This window comes from Crinia signifera, chromosome 4, assembly GCF_055691185.1.
Source record: "Crinia signifera chromosome 4, ASM5569118v1, whole genome shotgun sequence".
Lineage (NCBI taxonomy): Eukaryota > Metazoa > Chordata > Amphibia > Anura > Myobatrachidae > Crinia > Crinia signifera.
In genome coordinates, this window is record NC_139220.1 from 269,789,852 (window position 1) to 269,816,829 (window position 26,978).

The following is a 26,978-nucleotide window of genomic DNA, read 5'->3' on the forward strand; positions in this document are numbered from 1 at the left end:
TAGTATATGAAACAGATGTGAAATGCAAAAACATACTTCATCTTATAGCAACTAAAGAGGACTGAAAAGAGTGAAGCTCCCATGCTGTGTTCGTGGACAGTTAGGTCTAAATTCAAGTGGACTAAGGGACCTTGTCATGGGACAGGGGAGGAGAGGGGGCGGAGAGAGGAGGAGCAAGGCCAGAACAAGGGACCCAAACACACCCTTGCGGGCTCGCTTAGCTTTGTTTCTAAAGGCAACCAGTGGTGGCATGGATAGTAAAGGAGCAAGCCCCCAGCCTTTCTTCTCCCCCTGGGTGTGAAAGGTCCTTTAGCCCACTAGAATTTAGAAAATACTCTTCGCTGATGTCGCTCTGTGCCGCTTCCTGGGGACATGGCCGTGACTCGTTTGATGTCACCCGGTTGCTAAGCAACCGATGAAGTTGCTCCGGATGGCGGACGCCAAAGCAGGGGGGTTGTAAAATAGTATTAAAACATACACAGCGATAAAACATGATAAATAATACGTCCATACCAATAATACAGACCTCTACATTACATAACAGTGATCATAAAGAATATGGAAAGTGCGTATCTGAAAGACTACGTATATACATATAATGAATAATGTGATATAAAGATCATTCACTATAACAAGAGTTCTGGGTGAGCTATAATCAACTTAAAAGGGTGACTCTAATTACTTTATTAATTTACATAATATTTCAAAGTTAGAGCACTAAAATTCTTAATGTTCCTATTAATGCTGTTTATGTTCTTATTAGCACTAATGAAGTCATGGTGATTAATTTTAAATATAGTTTAACAGAAGATATTCCAATAGATCTTTTCGTTAAAGCCCTTTGGTGCCACCATATTTAGAGTACATATCTAAAAGCATTCTTTTTGTATAAGTGCTTTTGGGCGATCACCTCCCCTAGGAGACTGCGGTATATGATCTATGATTTTGTATTTAAGGCTAGACAATGGGATGCGGTCATTTGGTCGAATGCATTATGGTCGAATGTCATTACATCGAATCCATTAGGTCGAATTGCTAAAAGGTCGACATGATTCTAGGTCGACATGGGAAAAGGTCGAAATGATTCTAGGTCGAAAGGTCATTAGTTCGACAGGTCATTAGGTCGACAAGGTCATTAGTTCGACATTGTCTAGGTCGACATTCACAAAGTCGACATGGGGTTTTTCACTGTTTTTTGAGCCGACATGTGCTGACAGGCGGTATTTCATGCATTTATAACAAGAAAAAGTAAGTAATAGTGTAGGTGCACTGACAGTCACAGTATCTGTTTTTAAGATTTAATGTGGGACAGTTATATCTCCTCTAATATAAGTATTTCATAGGAAGATTTCCTTTAGTTTCTTATGTATTCTTTTGAGGAGGTGCTACCTACTACTTAAGTAAAGACACACATTTATAACAAGAAAAAGTAAGTAATAGTGTAGGTGCACTGACAGTCACAGTATCTGTTTTTAAGATTTCATGCCCTACCATCCACTAGGGCGTGGTGGGAAAATAAAATAGTGTGCCGAGCGTAGCGAGGCACCGTGCCCGACGCATAGCGAGCGCAGCGAGCGATGCGAGGGGATGCAGTGCACTTTAAACTGTGTCCATGTCGACTGTGTTGACATTCAGGTAAAAAAACAGTGAAAAACCCCATGTCGACTTTGTGAATGTCGACCTAGACAATGTCGAACTAATGACCTTGTCGACCTAATGACCTGTCGAACTAATGACCTTTCGACCTAAAATCATTTCGACCTTTTCCCATGTCGACCTAGAATCATGTCGACCTTTTAGCAATTCGAATTAATGGATTCGATGTAATGACATTCGACCATAATGCATTCGACCAAACGACCCCAACCCTAGACAATGTATGGTCCGCTTGTTTAAAATGCCGGACAACCGTCTGATCAATCATATCGGACCTGCTCAATGGTCAGGAGGAATTTTGGACCATTCCTCTTTACAAAACTGTTTCAGTACAGCAATATTCTTGGGATATGTTACAGCATCTCAATTGGGTCATGCTACAGCATCTCAATTGGGTTGAGCTCAGGACTCTGACGGGGCAACTACAGAAGGCGTATTTTCTACTGTTAAAACCATTCTGTTGTTGATCTACTTCTGTGCTTTAGGTCGTTGTCCTGTTGCATCACCCATCTTCTGTTGAGCTTCAATTGGTGGACAGATGGCCTTAAGGTTCTCCTGCAAAATGTCTTGATAAACTTGGGAATTCATTTTTCTGTCCATGATAGCAATCTGTCCAGGCCCTGAGGTAGCAAAACAGCCCCAAACCATGATGCCCCCTACACCATACTTCACAGTTGGGATGAGGTTTTGATGTGCTGTGCCTTTTTTTTCTCCACACACTGGGCTTTATTCAGATCTGATCACATTACAAATGTGTTCTGCAATTTAGATTTCAGCTTCAACACACCCCACCCAAATCTAACTCACTCTACGCATGTTACATCTGCCGTGCACATGGTTTTGCCCATATTGAGAACAAATGTGTACTGCGATCTGATCTGAATAAGGCCCATAGTGTGTTCTTTCCAAACAACTCAAATTTGGTTTCATCTGTCTACATAATATTTTTCCAGTAGTGCTGTGGAACATCCAGGTGCTCTTTTTCAAACTTCAAATGTGCAGCAATGTTTTTTGTGGACAGCAGTGGCTTCCTCTGTGGTGTCCTCCCATGAACTCCATTCTTGTTTAGAGTTTTACATTGTCAACAGAGATGTAAGCATGTGCCAGAGATTTATGTAAGTCTTTAGCTGACACTCTAGGATGTTTCTTCACCTCATTGAGCATTCTGCATTGTGCTCTTGCAGTCATCTTTACAGGACAGACACTTCTAGGGAGAGTAACAACATTGCTGAACTTTCTTCGTTTATAGACAATTGTCTTACTGTGGATTGATGAACATTAAGGCTTTTAGAGATACTTTTGTAACCCTTTCCAGCTTTATGCAAGTCAGCAATTTTTAATCATTGGTCTTCTTAGAGTTCTTTTGTGCGAGGCATGGTTCACATCAGGCAATGCTTGTTGAGAATAGGAAACTCAAAACTGGTGTGTGTGTTTTTTATAGGGCAGGGCAACTTTAACCAACACCTGCAATCTTGTCTCATTGATTGGACTCCAGGTTGGGTGACACCTGACTCCAATTAGCTCATGGACAAGTCATTAGCCTAAGGGTTCATATACTTTGTCCACCCTGCACTGTGAATGTTTACATGGTGTGTTCAATAAAAACAAGAGAACATATAATTATTTGTGTGGTATTAGTTAAAGCAGACTGTGTTTGTCTATTGTTGCAACTAGACGAAGATCAGTTGCAAGAAAAAGTATATAAGTCGCATACACGTCCGGCTTCGCAGGCCGACACAAATGGCTCCAACTTACAGAGATCAGGAGCTGTATGCCAATTAGCGGTCACTGCGGTGGAGTAGACACCAACAGTTGTACACACAAAGACCCCACCAATAATTACCACCTCATACTGCAGACACGCACAACCTGAAGATCTTGGCTTCACTGTGAGAGCGGGGTGATTAGAGCGTGCCACCCTGCATTTTCAGACAGCAGTCATAAGGAATATCATGCAGGGACCTGGGCCCCAGACCTAATTGTGGTAAATATACCTTCACCTGTCCACTTTTACATCAATATCTACATTGTTTATACAAAATGATTTACTAACTAACTCAAACTGTGAATCAATTTCTTCACTGACTATACTTCTAAAACAAAGTAACACTATACAAACATTTCTTGATATGGACAATTTATTACCTCACTAAGGTGCAGAGCGCATAGATTTAAACAAGTATATATGGACTAATAACAAAACTGTTAGAATTTTTGGATTTAAGAAAACCATTTTAATAAAAAAAAACATTTCATATAATTGCTTGATTGGTACCATTTGTTCTGTGTGGGAAATGCTCCAAACTGTGTATTTCCGTATTTGCTATCGATTCACTGAGGAAACAACACCTTAGTACCTTGGAGCTGCAGCCCACATTTTGAGCAAAGGGATTGGGACAATATATGCAGAGCCTCCTTTGTCTTTCTTTTCTCCCCACTTTAACGAAGGACAGTTGGTATGCTACTATAATGCTCCCCCCCCCCCCCCCCATGCATTTGTCAGACGATGGCCACACATGCTCGGTATGCGCTCAGGAACCAAAGCAGGAAACATGATGTGACTCTGCTTCCAGCTCTTCGCTGGTATAAGATCTTATCAGACCCCTTATCCCAGCAGGAGCTTCTTACCAGATTTCTGTGGAAATATTCCTTTTCATGTTGCAAATTTAGGCATAAATATGTATATCTGGATAACAATGTGAATTGTGATAAGTATTTATCTTAGTATAAGGGCAATGTATTTTGCTGTAGATATCTTATCATATTTCCACCAAAGGACTGCAGTTCCCAACAACCTCTATGAAAACAGCAATTGACAGCACTTTAATTTACGAAGCTACAGAGCTGAGCCTTTCTGAGCTAGTCCCATATGAATAATTCCGTTTTAACCTATAGGTTAACATAAAGGTATGTCTGGATCCCTCACCACCAACCTATACTTGCAAATGTGCGACCCGATGACCATGCATGCCCAGTAGGTCAGCTATTCACAAGATCTACGCTCATCACTCGCTCCAATTGCCGATTGCAGGACTTTCTTCGGGTTGCACCCACTCTGTGGAATGCCCTCCCATGCACAATAAGACTCTCCTCCAGTCTCCAAACCTATAAGCGTTCCCTGAAAACTCACCTCTTCAGGCAAGCTTATCAAATTCCAGAACCACCCATATAACCTCACCCTTTGTATTCTGGTGGACTTTATGCAATGTAGGATATCTATCGTTGTGTATAAAAGCCTATTTCCCTTTAGATTGTAAGCTTGCAAGCAGGGCTTTCATACCTTTGACTTTCTGTAAATACCCAGTTTGTTGTATCACTGTCTCCTACTGTAAAACGCAATGGAATTTGCTGCGCTATATAAGAAACTTAATAAATAAAAATAAATCACAAAATCTATCACTACTGTTCAGTTTTTATCAGGGTGGTCTCTTAGAGCTTCTATTGCCACAGCAAGAGAAGTTTGATGAATGACACTAAAAATACATGTATTACTTATGCAAACAGAAACAGGGCTGTAATGAATAGGGTCCTCATCAGGTATATAATTAATACAATGACAGGTTTTATTGGTCTTCCTTTTCCCCAATCAGAGTCTATTAAACCCCAATTTTAAGTCCGGCAGACTACCAAAAAATGACAGTTGCTAGTCTTGCATTAATAATAATAATTTAATATACAGATGAGTGCTTCTTATTGTTGCGGGTCCTGGCGATTCTATCGCCAACTGCCAGGACCCGCCATCAGACGGAAAGGGGCAGTGCGCACAAGAAGCTTGCACGCCCGTTTCGCCTGAACCCCCTGCCGCCTCCTGTTGCCTCCCCGCCGCTCCTTGCACCCCCCCCTCTAACCCTGCCCATCTCCCTGAAGTTGACAGGGTCACGCGTGCGTATGAGACCCTCACGCGTCCCCATCAGATGGAGCACTTCTCTACCAGCTCTCAGCAGTGCAGAGAGCATCTGTATGTAGCAGACTGCTTTTGCACATTGCAGGTCCTTTCGCAAAAACCTCTGATGATGCCAATCACAGCAAGATGTGGCATCTGGCAATTCAATGGAATTCAAGTCAATGGCAGGTATTCAATGCTGTGGGCGAGTGGTGACAGCGAGCAGAGCTTCCTGCTCGCTGTCACCACTCACCCTGACAGTATTCAATGCAGCCCCCTCATATGCCAATTTCCCCTCGCTCCATTTTTTGAGCGAGAGGAAATTGGCGTATGTGGCTCCTGAACCAGGGAGACTCGCGGCTAAATACAGCAAGTTTTCTGCATTAGCCACGGGTCTCGCTGTTTTGGGGAATTCTCGCCATCCTGTGATGGCGAGGATTTTCCCAGAACATTGAATAGAGCGAGCAGCCGGCGCGGGGGTTAACCCCCTCACTGGCCGCTAGCCGCGGCATTGAATACACCCCAATGGCGTTATAACATGGCACTAGAAGTGGCAATTCATGTCGATGCTATTAAACAAGACCTATTCATCATCAGGGGCCAGATATATTCAACTCGACTCACCTAAAATCATATAATTTTTTAAATTCAAAATTTCTTCAAATCCAAATTCTGAACCAGGGAAACATTCAAACCAGAGCTCTGTTCAGTTTTGATCTGCAAAATTTGTGTGAGTTCCGATTTCCAAAGAACTAAACCTCACATGTCTTGTTCCTGCAGACAAATTCCGAAAAGTTAAAGTATTCATAGTTTGCTGAATACTAATAATGAATGGGACCATTAATTAAAATAAGGTAAACTCTGCATGTTTTAAAATAAAAAGGAAAGGTTTAGACACAATGGGCTGCTAGGTTTAATTAGACTCCGAATATCTCTGTTGAGCAAAAGATACCGAACACACACACAATTATTTATTTTATATATTATAAATTTTTATAAAAAGAATAATGCACATATAATATACAATAAATAAAACTGTTTGTGGCCACAATAAGCACATAAAGGACAATCCATACAAAATTAATAAGTAATAAAATGCTCCTAAAAAATCATAAGAAGCCTATAGCAAGTTTGGTGGGACTCCAGTTAAGAATATACTTGATGCCGTTAATAGAGAAATAACTTTTTGTTAAGATGTCAATGATAAAAGTATAAGTTCGCAGAATTGAAGGTTAGTAAGCTGTTTGTATATAAGTAAAGCCAGTCTTACACCCCTTTCACACTGCACTTGTTAAACTGTATATTGCCGTTTTTTCCCATTTCAACACGTTTATGGCTGCAGTGGGAAAGCGCCAGAGTTGATTTACCGGTTAAAGATAACCAGTATTTCAAAACGTTTAAAAAGCAGAGTCCTACACGTTTCAGAGCCGTTTTTTTTGCAGTGAGAATGGCTCTGAAACGATATTTAGTAAAAACAACAGATTACAGACCTGTGATAGGCTGTCCCCTGCATTCTGCCTTGAAACGTGTTCAGGGGATTAAACGGGTTGACTGATGTAAATGGTACTTAAACGGTATTTAAAACGGTAATCTACTGCAATGTGAAGGCTCAGACCCGTTTTAAATACCGTTTAAAAATAGCGGATTTTAAAACGTTTTGACGTGTGAAAGCGGTATTAGCATGTATGCAGAACACGCAATTAGCAGGGGTTAGGCAATAGTCGCAAGAAAGCCGCAAGATGGAGTTAGTAGCATAGATGTTATAAAGAGTTCTCACCCTTCCCGGTTTAGGTAGGTTGACAGTGACACAGTGGGGAGTGTGATGATCTTTAAGCTCACCCTTTAGCTGTCAGCGTATATCGATTTGTGTGGTACACCCGGTGTTTGGCGGTGGCGGCAGCGCCGCTTAAAGTGGAATAAGCTGACCGGTTCCTGTGCTGGTGCATGTATTCATTAAGGATGGCAAATGGGATGCTTTGAGCTATATTGCTGCAGAATGGGAAGCCAGCAATCACATCTACAACAAAAATACATACCATTTTACCAGCTGATTATACCCTTTGTAGATCGCCCGCTGAAAATAATCAGTGCAGAAGGAACATTTTAAACACAATTACAATTTACTGTAGGTGTTCCACAGCGGAGGAATCTTAGATACCAAACAGATTAAAATCATAATGAATGGACTTCAGAAGTAAAATCATTGACATCATCCATAACAGAAATTTGAGATTCATAATTATGAGTTGGAATCTCAATTCTTTAGGGTATGTTTTTCAACCACTGTGCCGTGGCACACTAGTGTGCCTTCAGCTGTTCTCAAGTGTGCCCCCAGATCTAGACAGCACCAAACCAATTTACAGCCACCACCAGTTCAATTGATATTTACTGGTCTCTTCTTTTAATGTAAAGGGCCAATGTATTTTATTTTTGTTACCTGTTGGGACCAGTGTGATTGTTTTTTTTATATAGGGGTCAATAGGTTTGTTTTTTTCCCTGTGGGGGCCAATGTGTTTTGCCCTGTGGGGATCTCATGGTGTGCCTTGGCAATTTTAAAATCTTATTTAGTGTGCCGCAAGGTAAAAAGGTTGAAAACCACTGCTTTAGGGAGTAAGGACAACCTTGCATATGCTGACTGGTGCCGGTATATCCTTGTGTTCCAAATAAGGCATAATCTGAATATTAGTAAGACCCAATGATACCTATAATGTAATATGATCTGGATGACCATATCCCGGTATGTCGCTTCTTTCCAAGCCTTGTATCGACTGCCAGTGGAGATACCCGGCGCACTGTGAATGGATGTTTTGCATAAACATCCATTCGCAGGATTTCATGTGGAACTGAAATCATTGGGCCTTAAATCATTCGATGGTCGCCGACCATCGAATGATTTCTGCAGTGCTCGCAAATCTAAGTCAGTCTCTGCTGACTCAGATTAGCGGCCTCCTGCTCTGAGAACTGGACGGGCAGCTGACGTCTAGTGACATCAGCTGGCTGCCCCCGGAAGGCAGGTGTCCACATGCGAATGCTCCCTGCCCTCCTCCTACACTGCCTCCCCTTTGCAAGACTATGAGACTATGAGACTATGCAAGTCTTCAAAGGCGCCCGCATAGAAGCCCTGCACATGTGCATAAGTGAATATGCGCATAACCAACATCCAACTCCAGTTCAAAAAGTATGGACAGCATCACAGCGTGTATGAGGGCTTTAGATAGAGATAAAGTGAAGAGAGATCAAGTGGGGGGGGAGATAAAGTACTAGCCAATCATCTCCTATCTGCCATGTTATAGACCTGTTTCCGTAAGGATTTGATAGGCATATCCTGAGCCGTGCAGGTATGTCCTTTTATCTCAAGAAAAGGCAGCACTCCAATCTCACATTGATGTGACAACACAACAGATCGGTGATGTCTTGAGTACTGTAGCTCTCTGAGATTGTGTTAGACTTTTGTAGACATCTGTACACATATACCCATAATCATCCATGCTAACATCTATAAAGCCTGGTTGGCTCAGTAACCGAATACTGTCTGTGGACTGAATAAATAAATATCTGCTACGCAAACATTGCCAACAACACAATAATAAATGACGATTCAGATGACTAGTTATACAGATTCATAATTAAATATTCATTGAAACAAATGTTAAAATATTTACATGTATAACCGTTAAAATTAAAATCTTAAAACATGTAATACTCACAATGATAGCTGTCCCTTTGCATATATATATATATATATATATATATATATATATATATATCAATGCACACAAACAAAAATGTTGCAACATTCCATAATTTGTAGTACAGAATATAAGGGTGGGACAGTTATTATTCCACATAGAGTGAAATCTCGCTTAAGGACTATAGACACGAGGCAGTTTTAGGGCTAGCATGGATTGTATGGATCAACCAATCAGCTCCTAACTGCCATATTATAGGATGAATTTGAAAAATGACAGGAGCTGATTGGCTGGTACTTTATCTCCATCCACTTAATTTTTTTCCAAGGCTTAGGCCCGCAAGGCCTGTTGCGCTCGCCCCGCTGTCTGAGTCCGGCCAGTCGGGATCCTAATGTTGGGCTAATGACTGTCGGGATCCCGATTGTCGGGACCATATACCACACCCGTTTATAGTTTACATTTGCCGTCAGAATGACCTCTGCTTCTCTGTAATGCCACCATTTGCTTTCTGAGGAAACCGCCATTACAGTCTAGCAGAGAAATGAATAAAGGTGCCTACAGTATTCCAGCGGTCCCAAGTCCAGTATGAAGTACCAGCCTTACATCAATTACTGCAGACAGGTGCTCTTCATCCCTGGTGTCTGCAAAAAGGAAGGCAGTCAGTTGACTCCAAATTATCTGGCTTATGGTGCATTTCAGCTTTGGGCTCCCTTGGGAGCGGGAGAGCACACAAGCATATGTTTCCATAACAATGCGAGTTACCCTTTGCCGCGAGTACCGGGAGACTCACTTTAGCGGTGTTAAAGGTACTTTTGGTTCTCAATCTTCATACGGTGTTCAACACTGGATACATCTGGTACAGAGAGGCTATTGCATACAGCGGCCCTCAAAAACGACATACCCTCCAACATGACCCATTCCATTAGGTACAAAATGCTCTCTTTCTGGACTTCTCTTTTAATTTATGATTGATGTCACCTGTGTTGAACTAGATAATTTATAAGAAAAATGTGTCAACACAGGTGACGGCAATCATATAAGTAAGAAAAAAGTCCTGGAACAGAGCATTTATACCTAATGGAATGGGTCATGTTGGAGGGTATGAAGTTTATCACCTCTCTCTTTAACAAAGTTTCCATCTGTGGTCACAAAAATCGGAGGTGGAGTTTACAGTAGCACCCTAATGGTGTCTACACACGGGGGAGATATATTGCTAGCAATATATTGCTTGCAATATATTGCTGAGTAATATATTGCTCAGTGTACTTGCAATATATCTCCGCAATATATTTCTCAGCAATATATTGCTCAGTTTCCAGTTTTTCAAAGGGACCAGCAATTTTCCCTGAAAATTGCTAGCAATTTTGACTAGATTTTTTTTACCCTCTATTTAAATTCATTTATGATTGACATGGGTTGTGGGAAGTCCTTCTGGAAGGGAAAAAAAGTGTATATGGTGTATATACAGATGTAGCAGGGGTCATCTTTGTAGGGGCAGGATAATCTAGCGGCAGCAGCCGCTAGTGCCCCGCTCCTGCCAGGAGTGTGGGGGCACAAGACGGCCGTGCGGCCCCTGCCACCCCGACACCAATGCCCCCTAATTTATATTGAGCCCACATACTATTGGTGTGGGGCAGCATGGTAATGCTCATGCCGCCCACCGATGGTGCAAATCACCATCGATGGGCAGCATGAACATAATCATGCTGCCCAACACCAATGTCCTCTAAAGACAGCCTATGCACTGACTAGTGCGGCTGTGGGGCGCGCAGGAGGTGTGGGTGCTGGCAGATTTGGTACTGGGCTGGCAGATTTGCGCAGCAGCTTCTGTGCTGTATGCGCGGCCAGGGAAGGAGGAGGAAGCAGGGGGGGGCCGTGTGTCACGCTGTGACAGGGAGGGTGGGCGGGTCCCGGCCGGCGTGTCACGCTGTGACAGGGAGGGTGGGCGGGTCCCGGCCGGCGTGTCACGCTGTGACAGGGCGGGTGGGCGGGTCCGCGGGTCCCGGCCGGCGCTGGACGTAGAAGGTGTCGCTTGTCGCTGGTGCACAGTGCTTTGTGCACCAGCGACCAGCAATTTTTAGGGAGAATCGGAGGAGCAAGCTCCTGCGACCAGCGACCATGAAGGGCTGGCCGCGGGAGCGTGCTCCCAGCCATTTATCGCTGGCTGCACATTAAATCACTGGCAATATGGTCACTGAGCGACCATTTTGCCAGCGATTTCATGACTAATTGCAGCAGTGTGTACGCACCATAAAGAGGACAAGAATTCCCCTTGAATGAAATGCTGGTTATTTAAGTATTAATTATTTATTTTTCGGGACTTGAATCAACTTGTAAAGTATATTGAATAATTATGCACTTGATAGAATAAGCTGTTGAATATTAGTACCTGTACTGTGGTTTTATTTATGCTTATTTTTTTATAAATATGAATTTATTATGTTAATTAACGCTCCTTTTTATATTTCTTATATAGAATTTGCCTCATATACTAGCCAGTAACCACTAGATTGATGTCTCTGTTGAATTTTGTTTACCAGAATAAGGCTTGCTTAATATACTATACTCTATAGATTACTGTTAGCATTGCAGGGATCATATATAATTCATTGGCTAGGCAAACCAAGATTTATTTAATCAAAAACATCTCGAAAATGAGCTATGAATCTTTCCTGCACCAAGCGTTTTTATTTGGCTGTAAATCCGTCAGTGGCTTTGTATCTTGGGAAAATAAGGAATAGAAATCTAAACATTTTCACTGCTTTATGCTGGTTTTATCTCTTGGTCCCCAAACCTATCAAAACTGCAGGTTTTTTGTCTATCAAAAATCTGTTTTTTATTGTACAGTTTCTGTCTCTTTACGATTCATTACAAAACAAATCCCTGCATACATTGTGTGAGTTTGTAAAAGAAGAAGTTGTTTTCTTAAAATGGTGCTTGTTCAGCACTGTGGGCCAGATACTCTAAGATTCAAAAGTGATTACATGGAGAATGATAAACAGCCAGCCAATCAGCTTCTACCTGCCATATCTAAGACTGTGTTTAAAAATGTCAGGTAGGAGCTGATTGGCTGGCTGTTTATCACTCTCCATTTTATCCATGGTTGCCTACCTGACCCTCTCCTTTATTTTCACGGCGGCAGCGTCCCAGTCGCAGCAGCGTCTGCGGGGCTTGCTTCGCTCGCCCACTCTACGGGCTCTGTGGCTCGCTACGCTCGCCACGCTATCTAAAATCAACTCCATGCCAACGTGGATAGTGGGGGTATGAACTATTCACATTGGCATTGACTTTATATTAAAAGTTTGCCGAGCGCCGAACCCGGAAGTAGCGGCCGGCCATGCTGCCGCCGTGAAACTAAACAAGAACCTTATTTTGTAATGCCCTCTCCAACAGCGCAACTGAAGTTGTCCAGCACAAGTTATTGCTTTAATTTTCATTTGCTATGTAATTTTTGCCAAGTGCCTAATTGTTATAGTAACGACAGGAAGTGGTGGTCTGTTGGATAGAGCGGCTTTAAGATACAGTATGGGCTTTTTGTAATTAATTTGATTCAAAAGCGCTGCCCCAACGGAGAGGCATTAGAGCATGCACAAACAGGGTTTTCACCGTATTTTTGTTTTAGAGCATCCCGCCCTATGAATGTCCATACAAGGATATGCAGGTGAGGCCATGGCAAGCAGAGTGCACAGCTGTATTACAGGAGACACATATGGATGACCAGAGGTCTAGACAATGGCATCCTAAAGGAGGGAATCCCGACAGGGGTCATATACTTATCATCCTCCTGCCCACCCCAATTCTAACGGTGTCAGCAGCCCACCCTAACCCTTCCTGCCCCGCACGCAAGCCTGAACCTAACCCTCCCTGCTAATGCCTAACCTGATCCCCCACACCAAGCTGCCTAAACCTATCTCTCTGCCTCACAGCTGAACCCCCTCTTCTAAATTCTTAACCCCCCTTCCAAGCAGCCTAACTCTAACCCCCCACCACCAAAGCCTAAGCCGAAGTCCCCAATAGTGCCTAAACCTAACTCTCCCCCGTTCCCATAACCTTAACCCTGCCCGCATACTCACTTATCAGGATGCCGTCCGACAGCATTCCGGTGTCTGCATCCTGATCCTTTCAGGGTTCCAGCGACAGTCTTCTGAAACCAGTTGGCATGTGTTGGTATACTGAACGTCAGCATCCTGATTGGCGGGATGCTGATTGCATCCCTATTACAATGGGATGATACATAGCACTTCTGGGAGGCCTCATTACCTGTACCAAGATGGCCACCGAACTAAGTACTGTGCATGCACTGTGCCATCTTGTCATTGTTTTAGAGTACCATAGTGGTTGACAGTAGTCTTCCATATAGATCCAGTGAGACCTTTAATTACTTGCCATTACCACTTTTTTACAGCCTCAGCATATACACACATACTTCTAAAAGGTTATGGGTCCAGGAAAACAAGTTCCAAGCCCTAAGCTAGTAGAAATCTATGCGCAAACCACAGGCGCCATCTTCCATGAATAAAGTTATCAAGCATACTACAGTATATACAGATGGAACTCAGATAACAGGTGCTCCTCATAGGGGCATAGACAAGTCAAGTGCACAAAATATGAAAGAGAGATACTTCCCTTTTATGTGGGGAATGTTGTTTCCTATCTGCACTCTCCTTTTGGATCTTCCTTCTCCTCCCAGATGTATTAGGGAATATATGAAAGAAAATGTACTACTTACCTGTCTATTTCAAAAGGAAGGACATAACATATTGTGTATATACATTTATATTACATATATTCCCTAATACATCTGGGACGAGAAGGAAGATCCAAAAGGAGAGTGCAGATAGGAAAGAACATTCCCCACATAAAAGGGAAGTATCTCTCTTTCATATTTTTTGCACTTGTCCCTATGGGGAGCGTCTAATATCTGAGTTCCATCTGTATATAGTGTATTTTCATTGGGGGTCCCTAGGGTAAGACCCCAGTTTACTCAGATGGCGAACTTCATATCATCACAGTGCCACGTTAACCTTCATACCCACCTGCTTTAATGGACTTCCATATATGCAATTTATATGTGTTAAAAATAATTACTAAGGAACAAACCGAAGGGATATTCCGAGAACCTTTTGAATTAATAATCAAAGTTTCCTATATTCCATGATCAAAGTTGCTGTGCTAACCCAAAAGGAAGGAATATATTGGTCACATCAGTTTAATTGCTTGAGTCATATTGTGCAGTGAGCTTTAAAATAGCTCCGGCCTATAATTCAACAAGACAAAGCGCTATCTATCAACATTGAGAAACACTAGAGGAATGTCCTGCTATCTTAGTGGAAGAAATACTAGGGATTGGACTGTGATTACTGATGTGAGTGATAATAGGCCTGTAGATCTCTTTATGCTAACTCACTTTAATGGATGTTACAAATGCATTGGGTGCATCACTTGTCTGTACGTGGAGAAGAGCAGTTTTTTCCCTTCGGCCACAATAAGGATAGAAATACCACATTAATCATCCAGTCACTTGCACCCTTACAGTTTACACTATATTGGAAAAACAATTATAAGAAAGGATGGCTCTGCACGGGTCACAAAGTAGGGCAGTATCGAACGGAAAGCCATCAGAACAACAGGTGGCAAAACATTATTTTTTTAAAGCTAGACATAGTTTGTCCATTTCGAAGTAAAAGCTCATCAATGTACTGTAGTGCCATGTTCAATCAAAGGAGGGGATTGAGAATGTTGGCTTCTGCAATTGGTAGCACGCTGAATTTACCAGTCGTATACAATTAAACCAGTAGGCCCAAATGACCAGCTGCCTCATTGGTTCTTAGAAAAGTTTTTCTTATAAAGCTTTCTTTGGTGCTCAGATAATATTAGATTTTATCCATATCTTCTACAGTGGTCTATACATTGGTGAGATTTTCTGCTTATGTTTTTCATTTAGTTTGGTTGTTAGCATACTGAATTGTGGTATTGAGTAAACTTTTGTAATATTTTTGGTGTTTTGCTTTTTGTTTTGGTGCTTTGCCTTTTGACAGTGCATACACTGTCTTTCCTGCTAGGATTGCAGCGCTTAGCCTGTTAGCATACGTCGTTCAGCATACATTGTTCGTGTGCAGCAATGTGTGCAGAGCAATCCGTGCTTAAGCACATCGCTTGGCACCGGCTCCCCCGTCGCCCCTTGTGTACTGCGGGGCTTTTATGATAATGGTGCAGAGGCTGTTGTGAACAACAGATGTTCTCTGTACAGTGTTGTGTAAAGCAGTGGTTTAACTAGAAAAATAGCTCCCCCCGCCATAAAAAGTTCTGCTGCTGCCAAGCAGCCAACTCCCCCCCCCCGAAACACACATACACCCCCCCCTAAACACACTGACAGCGCAGGTACAGACTGAGCAGAACCTGCACTGCTTGGATCCTACAAGTGAGGACGAGGGAGCGGGAGGCATGGTGTAAGGGGGAGCAACGGGCAGGGTGGAAGAAGGAGAGGCGGCCACGGTGTAAGGGGAAGCTCTGCGGCTGTTTGTGTGAGGATGCTCAGTGACCCGCCCCATGGCCGGTTCATAGGGCGGGTCACTAACTGTCCTCATACAGACAGCCGGAGAGAGAAGTCTGCTAATAATGCTTACTGGCTGCTGCTGCTACAGTATTGCAGAGCTCACCTTACACAGGGCTCCTGGCAGCCAGTGAACACCATGACCCTGCACCCCGTTGGCGCCTGCTCCCCCCTCGCCACCGCTAGGACTGCTGAGCACTAGTTACGCCACTGGTGTAAAGGCGATAACATTACACAAAAGCACAATAGAAATACCGATATGCAAACTTATAAAGCGGTGTAGCTAATAATTTGCCTCTTTTTATTTCTTCCAAGGGCCATTTGTCTGTAAGATGGTGCCTTTTATTCAGACAACAGCGGTGGTGGCCAGCACATTAACCATGACATGCATTGCAGTGGAGAGATACCAGGGAATTGTACACCCACTGAAAATGAAGAGGCAGTACACAAATAGGAGAGCCTACAAGATGCTGGGTAAGAATGTTCCTTTCTTCACATATTGTATTTGGATGTTATTGAATAGACAAACCGTTAATGACATGCTCTATTTTTTTTTATTTAATTACCATAAGTGTGCATTCAGTTCCATATACACCGCTGCCACCCAGGCCATACAGTTGGTCAGTGTCTGAGCTAAGTGCTCTTAGTGCTCAGTGCATGTGCAACCAATTCCCATGAGTCCCCTTAGATTAAAATCTCGCCTTTTTGGGCCAAAATCCTAAAATCCTACCGATCAGTGGGATGCGGTGACTGGCCTCTCTACTCTTCTCCTATTAATATTAAACATAATGCAAATAAATAGTACAATATCTATAAGTGAATGCTTTCAAAATAAATAAAGCTATATATTTATATATATATATATATATATATATATATATATATATATATATATATACCACTACAATCCATTTTAAATGCTGCTGCTAGGCTGATCTTCCTTGCAAGACGCTCATCATCTGCTGATCCGCTCTGCCAGTCCCTCCATTGGTTACCTGTATCTTACCGTATTCAATACAAAACACTTCTACTAACTTATAAAGCTATTAACCATACTGCACCAGCATATATCTCTCTACTTATCACAAAATATCTCCCATCTCGACCACTCCGCTCTGCACAAGATCTGCGTCTCTCTTCTGCACGGATCACCAGCTCCCATTCACTATTACAGGACTTTCATCGGGCTGCTCCCATCCTATGGAATGCCCTTCCACGCACAATAAGACTCTCCAATAGCCTCCAAACATTCAAGCGTTCCCTGAAAACTCACCTCTTCAGGCAAGCCTATAATGTTTAAGTTCTACATGCATAACCCTCTGAGGCACTTATGTATTATATAGCTACCCTTCTGGACTTGTAACTTGGTGGGACTGCTATGGTATTACTGGTGCCTGTCCTTGTGTTTCCACCAATATCCCTATAGATTGTAAGCTTGCAGCAGGGCCCTCCTACCTCCAAGTCTGTATGTTGTTACCCAGTTTGTTTTATCACTGTCTACTATTGTAAAGCGCAACGGAATCTGCTGCGCTATATAAGAACCTGTAAATAAATAAATAAATAAATAAATATATATATATATATATATATATATATATATATATATATATATATATATATATATATACATACAGGGCTATTTTTCAGCAGGCTCCAGCAGGAACTGAGGCCCTTATTCTAGTTCACTCTTTCTGAAAAAATATTTCTTAGATGGACAAAACCATGTGCACTGCAGGTGAGGCAGGTGTAAAACCCCACCCAAATCTAATTATCTCTGCACAAGTAACACCTGCTTCACCTGCAGTGCACATGGTTTTGTCCATCTAAGAAATATTTTTTCAGAAAGAGCGCACAAAACATCCCAATAGGATACGAGGGTACTTGTTTCCTAGCGCGGCGCCCGTCGTAGGTGATCGCATACCTTAACTTAAGGTATGCGATGGACGTGACCAACGTGATTTTAGGGCGATTTTAGCCTTTTCCCCGACAATGAAAAAAGTTAAGGCATGCGATGCGACCGATACGATGGACCCGATTTTACATAGGTAACAATGTTAAATGGGCCAATGGACTCGATTTTTCATTGTATACCCACCCTTATGGGTATTTTACATGACAAATGCCCCCTATTGTTAACGCCACCCCACGATGAACGCCAACCCGGAGCACAGTGAGCCACCGAGCCCGAAGCGTTTTGAGCGCAGCGAGCCCCGCGAGGGGACGGGTAATATCTGCGAAGTAATGCGCGTCCCCTCGCCACGCTTCGGACTCGGTGGCTCGCTGCGCTCGCAACACTATATAAAATCAACTCCACGCCGACATGGATAGTGGGGGTATGAAAAGGTCAGAGGACGCGTACCGCCGCCCCTCGCTGCGCTCGCCACGCTTCCGGTTGCCGTTCATCGTGGGGTGGCGTTAACATTGGGGGGCATTTGACCCATCAGGGTTGGGAAACAATGAAAATTGGGGTCTCTGGGGCATTTAACATTGGGGCCAATGTAAAATCGGGTCTCAGGGACCATTTTACATTGATTCCAATGTAAAAATCGCGTTGATCGCATGCGATTTGGTTGCATGCGATGCGATCTACGTGATTTTTGGGGTCCCGATGGATACAATTATTATCGCTGGCGCCGTGCTAGGAAAAAAGTACCGAAACGAGCTCTAAAGATGCCCGACCATCAGAAGAGGGGCCAAATTTGGACCTGTGTGTGCAGGTCTGAATGGGCCCCTCATCTGTAGCCAAATTATACAAACACATGATTTTCTATACGTTCTTATTTGTTCTTTCTCAGTCTACAGATGCAAATCAACAGTACAGTATATAGTATATGTATACATCCAGTAAAACATTTCCGGTATAAAACTTTGCTAAGCAAACAGTGTTTGTAATTGTGTAACTAATGAATAACATTAACATTATGTCCAGAGTGTAGTGACAACACTTATTATTAGTGCTATAGTATATGATATATGTTCTGGGTGAGTCACTGTGTGGGGTGGATTGGGTCACCCAGAGAGAGGCTGGTTGCACAAACTTCCTACTACGTAAATGCATTCCGCTGATTTGGTTATGTGAATGTGTCATTAGTAAATTATTATTATAGGTGGCAGAGCTAACATCATTATTTTTGTCCTCTGCATAAACATTACCTGGATGACCTTCATAGTATGACATACTGTGCAGCGAGTCCTCTTGCTACTGTATGATGTGATACTGTGGAGGGGATGCAGTCAAAATACTGGCAGTCAGGATCTAGACAGTTAGGGGGCAGACGGTAGGATCCCGATGGCCGAAATCCTGTTAGGGTTAGGCTGTGGAAGTGGAAGGTTAGGGTTGGGCTGCGGAAGGGGGAGGTTAGTGCTAGGCTGTAAAAGGGGGAGGTTACGGTTAGGCTGCGGAAGAGGGAGGTTTGGGTTAGGCTGCGGAAGGGGAGGTTAGGGTTAGGCTGTAGAAGGGGGAGGTTAGTGCCAGGCTGTGGAAGAGGGAGATTTGGGTTAGGATGCGGAAGAGGGAGGTTTGGGTTAGGCTGTGGAAGAGGGAGGTTTGGGTTAGGCTGTGGAAGGGGGAGGTTAGGGTTAGGCTGCGGAAGGGGAGGTTAGGGTTAGGCTGTAGAAGGGGGAGGTTAGTGCTAGGCTGCGGAAGGGGAAGGTTAGGGTTAGGCTGTGGAAGAGGGAGGTTTGGGTTAGGCTGTGGAAGAGGGAGGTTTGGGTTAGGCTGCAGAAGGGGAGGTTAGGGTTAGGCTGTAGAAGGGTGAGGTTAGTGCCAGGCTGTGGAAGAGGGAGATTTGGGTTAGGATGCGGAAGAGGGAGGTTTGGGTTAGGCTGTGGAAGAGGGAGGTTTGGGTTAGGCTGTGGAAGGGGGAGGTTAGGGTTAGGCTGCGGAAGGGGAGGTTAGGGTTAGGCTGTAGAAATGGGAGGTTAGTGCTAGGTTGTGGAAGAGGGAGGTTTGGGTTAGGCTGTGGAAGAGGGAGGTTTGGGTTAGGCTGTGGAAGAGGGAGGTTTGGGTTAGGCTGCGGAAGGGGAGGTTAGGCTGTAGAAGGGGGAGGTTAGTGCTAGGCCGTGGAAGAGGGAGGTTAGGGTTAGGCTGCGGAAGAGAGATGTTTGGGTTAGGCTGCAGAAGAGGGAGGTTTGGGTTAGGCTGTGGAAGAGAGAGGTTTGGGTTAGGCTGCGGAAGAGGGAGGTTTGGGTTAGGCTGCGGAAGAGGGAGGTTTGGGTTAGGCTGTGGAAGAGGGAGGTTAGGTTTAGGCTGCGGAAGGGGAGGTTAGGGTTAGGCTGTAGAAGGGGGAGGTTAGTGCTAGGCCATGGAAGAGGGAGGTTTGGGTTAGGCTGTGGAAGAGGGAGGTTTGGGTTAGGCTGTGGAAGAGGGAGGTTTGGGTTAGGCTGTGGAAGAGGGAGGTTTGGGTTAGGCTGTGGAAGAGGGAGGTTTGGGTTAGGCTGCGGAAGAGAGAGGTTTGGGTTAGGCTGCGGAAGAGGGAGGTTTGGGTTAGGCTGTGGAAGAGGGAGGTTTGGGTTAGGCTGTGGAAGAGGTAAGTTAAGGTTAGTCTGCGGAAGGGGAGGTTAGGGTTAGGCTGTAGAAAGGGGAGGTTTGGGTTAGGCTGTGGAAGAGGGAGGTTTGGGTTAGGCTGTGGAAGGGGGAGGTTTGGGTTAGGCTGTGGAAGAGGGAGGTTAGGTTTAGGCTGCGGAAGGGGAGGTTAGGGTTAGGCTGTAGAAGGGGGAGGTTAGTGCTAGGCCGTGGAAGAGGGAGGTTAGGGTTAGGCTGCGGAAGGGGAGGTTAGGGTTAGGCTGTAGAAAGGGGAGGTTTGGGTTAGGCTGTGGAAGAGGGAGGTTTGGGTTAGGCTGTGGAAGAGGGAGGTTAGGTTTAGGCTGCGGAAGGGGAGGTTAGGGTTAGGCTGTAGAAGGGGGAGGTTAGTGCTAGGCCGTGGAAGAGGGAGGTTAGGGTTAGGCTGCGGAAGGGGAGGTTAGGGTTAGGCTGTAGAAAGGGGAGGTTTGGGTTAGGCTGCGGAAGAGGGAGGTTTGGGTTAGGCTGTGGAAGAGGGAGGTTAGGTTTAGGCTGCGGAAGGGGAGGTTAGGGTTAGGCTGTAGAAGGGGGAGGTTAGTGCTAGGCCATGGAAGAGGGAGGTTTGGTTAGGCTGTGGAAGAGGGAGGTTTGGGTTAGGCTGTGGAAGAGGGAGGTTTGGGTTAGGCTGTGGAAGAGGGAGGTTTGGGTTAGGCTGTGGAAGAGGGAGGTTTGGGTTAGGCTGTGGAAGAGAGAGGTTTGGGTTAGGCTGCGGAAAAGGGAGGTTTGGGTTAGGCTGTGGAAGGGGGAGGTTAGGGTTAGGCTGTGGAAGGGGGAGTTTACTGTTAGTCAAATAGGAGGGGAAGGCTAGGGTTATTTATGGGAGAAGTGGGTTAGGATTAAAATTAGGGGTAAGGTTAGGGAGAAAATACTTACCAAGATGCATTATTATTCTGGCCCTTTGGATCCTGCTGATGGTCTTATGGCTTTGTGTTGGGATCCTGACTGCCGGGAGTTCGGCCCCAACCTCTGTTGGGAGCTACTGAACTAACCATCATTCCGATAGGCATTACTAGTTATTGCAATGTATGCACTGCTTTGTCTGGTGGATTGGGTTATGTGGCCTTGGCCTTGGCTGAGAAGTTTGACGAAGGTTACTGATTTGGCCCCTTGCTAGTGGATCCCGCTGCTGGTTCTTAAAATACGGGCACACTATGCAAATTCCCCCCCCCCCCCATATTTTTAGAACCAGGGCCAACTCTTTGCCCCAGCACTGGTATCCAAACAATGCCCAGCATGACTATACTCAGACCAAAAATGATTCTTAGTAAATTTACCCCAAGGAGTGATGATACCACTGTGTTCCTGCCCCGACCAAGGTACATCTTTGTGGATCTCCATATCGCTCAGTATGTTCAGCAACCACTGCCATGTAGCAAATTATGAACTTGATGCGGTGTGGTGGAAGAGAGCCCCACTCATTCTGTAGCATGTGGGCCCAACACTCAACTTAGTACCTGATAGCGGCCTGCCACTTTGATAAATTGTCTCCAATGTGTGTCTCATTGCAGTATCAGGGAGGGGGCAATTTTTCCTGACATCTTTCTCTTAGGTTCAGATTTTGCTTCTTGCTTACTGAGTGTCAGTAAATATACTGACAGTAGTGGCATTTGATGTCCTTACTTTTTATTACGTATCACAAGAGCAGTGTATAGAGTAAATGTAGTCCAGTGTTCTGCATGTGTACAATGAATCGGTGGTGAAGACCTCTCCCTTCTCTCTTGCAGGGTTTGTGTGGACTATTGCTATAGTGGTTGGTTCCCCGATGCTGCACGTACAGACATTAGAGGTAAGAAACGGACTACTTTATCCTCAGGACTCACCAGTGGCACCAAGTAATCAATGGAAAATATTCCTTATTAAGCCACACATTTCTTTCATTACCTTTAATGTGAGTACTGGCTCGGTAACGTGGACATTTGTCTTACAGGTGAAGTATGACTTGCTCTACAACTTGTACCACGTGTGCTGCCTTGAGTCCTGGAGTGATGCTGGTCTGCGCAGGGCCTATGCAATATTTATTCTTGTTGCCCTGTTCCTAGTACCCCTCGCTGCCATGCTGCTCCTCTACACCCGTATCGGGTATGAGCTGTGGATTAAAAAACGCATTGGAGATTGCTCAGTGTTGAATACTTTGAGCCGTAATGAGATGGCAAAGATCACCAGGTACTGTATAATGTATAATGGCTCATGCATAATCTCCTTACTGGTAATACAAATTTGGACCGGCACTACTGTAGTGTTCCCGCTAGGCTGTTTTAGCGGGGATCTGTGCCCTGCCCGATTTTTCAAGGGCAAAATGCGCCCTGCCCCTCTGGCAGCGCCCCGCTAAAACAGCCTGCCTCCTTCTCTTATCGTGATATCGGTAAAGCCCGGCGCCGCAGTATATAGCGGTGCCCGGCGCTTCCCCGGCAGCGGAGAGCCTTCGGTGCGTCCGGGCCTGCCCCCTTCAATGACGATGCTGGCCGGGCCCGCCCATTTTCCTGACGACGGCAGCCGGGCCCGCCCCTTTTCGTCATGCCGCGGCCCGGGCCCGCCCCTTTTCGTCACGCCGCAGCCCTTGACGATGCCCCCCGTGCAGCGGCGCCCTGCCTGCCCCGGTTCCTAGAAGGAACACTATACTGGTAATACAAATTTGGACCGGCAATATTAGCTACAATTCTCTGTATCTCTTGCATCCCTTCCCCATAGACTCACCATTCGTAATTCCCTCATCTCCCTGTAATCTCTGGTCTACCATATCTTATTTGTAATTTCTCACATTCATTTCATTTTGTATTGTTAAATTTACAGTATGTTTTATTTCTCAATATCATTATCCAACATGAACGGTTGTCTTATACATTTATTCTCACAAGTGTACACACTTATAAACTGCTCTGGTGATTAGCGATCCCGGGGGATATGTATGAAGCAGTGATAATAACACTGAAGGAGTGCACCATGGCAACCAATCAGCAGTTTCATTTTATAGAATACACTTGATAAATGTTACTTCAAAGCTGATTGGTTGCCATGGCAAACTTGTCCACTGGCACAATTCCCCATTCTTATCACTGCTTCATGTATCGGTACTTGTGTACTTTCACGGCTCCCATCGCATGCCATCGCATGCCATATGTAGTGGCATGCGATGGCATGCGATGCGATGCAATTTTCCCATGTTTTTATGCATTTTTATAAAATCGCATGCGATCGCATAAGATTGCATAAGATCTGATGCGATGCAATGTCATTTTTCACAGAAATTATGGACATGAGTTGACATCATGTAAAATGCACTCCAAATGTCATTTTTCACACTGTACCACCCCCACTATCAATGCCAACCCGAAGCGTGGCGAGCGCAGCGAGGCCGCGAGGGGCGGCGGTACGCTTCCTACGATCTTTTCATACCCCCACTATCCACGTCGGCGTGGAGTTGAGAATAGAAAGTGTGGCGAGCGCAGCGAGCCCCGCGAGGGGACGCGGATACCTTCACAGGTATCCATGTCCCCTCGCGGGCTTCACAGGTATCCGCGTCCCCTCGCGGGGCTCGCTGCGCTCGCCACGCTTCGGGCTTGGTGGCTCGCTGCGCTCGCCACACTTTCTATTCTCAACTCCACGCCGACGTGGATAGTGGGGGTATGAAAAGGTCGTAGGACGCGTGCCGCCGCCGCTCGCCACGCTTCGGGTTGGCGTTGATAGTGGGGGTGGTACAGTGTGAAAATGACATTTGGGGTGCATTTTACATGATGTCAACTCATGTCCATAATTTCTGTGAAAAATGACATTGCATCGCATGAGATCGCATGCGATCTCATGCGATGCGATGCGATTTTTCCCTGTACGATGCACATGTACGTGGGAGCCGTGAAAGTACACAAGTACCCATGTATCTAACCCCTGGTCTCCTGATTTTTCAGTAGTTTTAAAACTCATTTGACAACACCGTTTGACCAGGATTGGATAAAACTAGAGGTTGTGTGAGCGCACACATTCTACCAATGTCTGACCAACTGGTAGGTCGGATGTTGGACTAAATGAGAATTGCACAAGTGTGTACCAAACGTAAAACTGGGTACACACTGTACAATTTTTTTTTAAGATGTGAATCTCTCCTATCGAGGATGATCTTAGATTCACACTTATGGGCCCATTTATCACCATCTGCAGGATGCGGATTTGCAGTGATAACATTGGCCCAACTTTGCAGAGAATATAGTGGTGCTTGTAGGTGTTGCTAGACGACACAGTTTTGGAGCTTAACCATATACTTGGTTTGTTTAGTAACATGCACAGGATAACATTAAGGGTTAACTTGCAGGTATAATTTTACAGCCGTGCAGACTTGTAGCTGGTCTGTCTGTAAGTAACAGTGGGGTTATCACTGTCGGCGCTGTATGCAGGGGAACGCTCCGGCGGTGACTGACAGGATCAGCTCCATTGGGGTCTAACTGCCGGGGCTCAGGGTACTGTAATGGTGGCATCCTGTCATACTCATCACAGGCACAGCACAGCATGGGATCTCCGTCCAACTATACACTGTACTGCAGCCCAGGCTTCCTCTCACAGTCTCACTATAGCACGCGGTCTCTATCAGTGAAGGTTAGGGATGGCTATTGACTATCGATGTTCCCCTGACAAAGCAGCCAGGATGCTGCTGCTAAGAGGGACAGGTGCAGATCGCACCATACTAAAACAACTCTCAATGCAATAATTGACTACATTGCATGGATGTATCAATTATCGTATGTAGGGACCGGGCTTGCAATAAAGCAAGCCTAGGAGCAGAGAAAGCTGTGCATAAGGACAGAATTCACATCTGAGCCCTGCGATTCACCAGCTGAAGCTGGGGTTATCATCGTAGGGCCGAATGCGATTTTTAGTCAAGTTTACATCAAGTTAATTTAGCCCAGATCGCATTTCCCATTTTAGGTATGGGAAATGCGATCTGCATACTGAAAAAAAAATGAATCGAAGGGTTTGGAGCAGTTTTTCATGAAAACTGCTCTAAAAGCCCTTTAACACAATCAGGTGAAACTAACAACGTAAAAAGGATGTGAAACCACCGTTTCCGCATTATTTTAGTAAAAAATATTGTTAGTAAATGGGCCCCACAATGAGATAATTTTACATTATTAACATGTATGCTTCCTCCTGCAACTTTTACCAAGCACATTGCTTTATGTTTCTAATTTCTTTCTAAGCCTGTCAGCAAATCCCTTACATTATCCAGGATCATATGTTATCCATTTCCTACAGATTGATACAAAAAAAAACATGCTCTGGCAATGTAATGATATTATCCATGTAGATATAATTGGATACAATGCACGGATCAGTACCGAGCTCAACTGTGTCAAGGAAATGGACAAACAAAGCTTCACAGATGATTGCTAAAGGCTAAAGGACCATATATACAACAATAGGCGCCGATTCTCCCTGACATCTGTAACATCTGGACAATGTTTATATTTGTATCATGTGATATGAAAGCATCCGTCCCCTATCACATTACTGATTAGCATTTAGATGTAGTGTCTACTTGTAGTGGCTCTTTTTTATTTCCCAGTAGAAAGCCATGTATGGCTTTGTTTCAATCTCTTATGAAATTATAACCGGACATTCTATTAGAACCTTGTCTTAAACATGACTTAAAAAACACTTGATTGCTTGCAAACATGACTGCAAATAAATATGAATTTTCAAGTTATTACGATATATGATTTATGAAACATTAACGAAATCTCTGAGCTTTATAGGACTATTGTTTTAGCAAAGCTTATTGGCAACACCTATAGTATACTTCCCTACCCACGCAGAATGGCTGTGAGCCTCCCAAAAATAAGGTGGCCTACCCAGTCCCAGAAACTAGGCAAGTCGACCACATCCTCCTCCAAGCCCTGCATCACCCTTAGCTGAAATCCAGTCAAAGAGACAAATGGCATTGAATGCTGCGTTTCGGGAGGGGCGGTGTTAAAATAGCTAAAAGAGCGCCATTTTGTGTGTTTTTACTCCCATACACTTAAAAAACAGGACATTTGGTTGAATAAAAATGCGGCTTAACCCCTTCAGTGGTGTTTTTTTTCTAGGCTGCGATCCCTAAAAAAAAAACACCACGTGGGCAGCGCCACTGAGCACTATATATCAGCTGCTGCCTGGCCCTGCCCCCGACAACCCAGCCCTGCCCCCAGCAACCCGGTGTGAGGTTTCACAGTCACGGCGCAGGCTCGCACACAGCCAGGGGGGGGGGGGGGGGGCGTGGCCGAATAGCCGGAGACAGGCAGCACTGAAGCTGAGTTCAGTGATCAGCTCAGCGGCGCTGTTCGGCGATAAGCAGTGGCAATCCTGAGAATTTTCCAGGCTTGCCAATCTGGGCAGTGAAGCATAGCCCGGAAAATTTTCGGGATTATGACTGAAGGGGTTAATATCGTTAGTATCTGTCCCGCCACCCTAACTGAGCATCTGTGTCTCCTCTACAACTACGGGATTCTTCCAGAGAGGAGCACATAAAAGTGGGCTAGTATGACCTATAAGATTAACAGAATATCAGAATTCAAGACTCAAAAACAACAGAGAACTAAATTGGATCATTACAGATGATGACTGGTGTGATGACATCTTGGGATAAACTAGTAGGATAGTCACATGTTCCTC

General features: G+C 44.5%; 1 protein-coding gene across 1 annotated transcript in view; it reads left to right on the plus strand.

The window, feature by feature from the left end:
* LOC146075375 (pyroglutamylated RF-amide peptide receptor-like) overlaps window positions 1–26,978 on the plus strand; it is a 98,282-nt gene that overhangs the window by 57,255 nt on the left and 14,049 nt on the right. Inside the window, exons 2-4 of the mRNA XM_083184539.1 lie at window positions 16,097–16,255; window positions 22,067–22,128; window positions 22,270–22,505. Coding sequence (XP_083040665.1) covers window positions 16,097–16,255; window positions 22,067–22,128; window positions 22,270–22,505 — 457 coding nt within the window. The remainder of the gene's footprint in view (window positions 1–16,096; window positions 16,256–22,066; window positions 22,129–22,269; window positions 22,506–26,978) is intronic.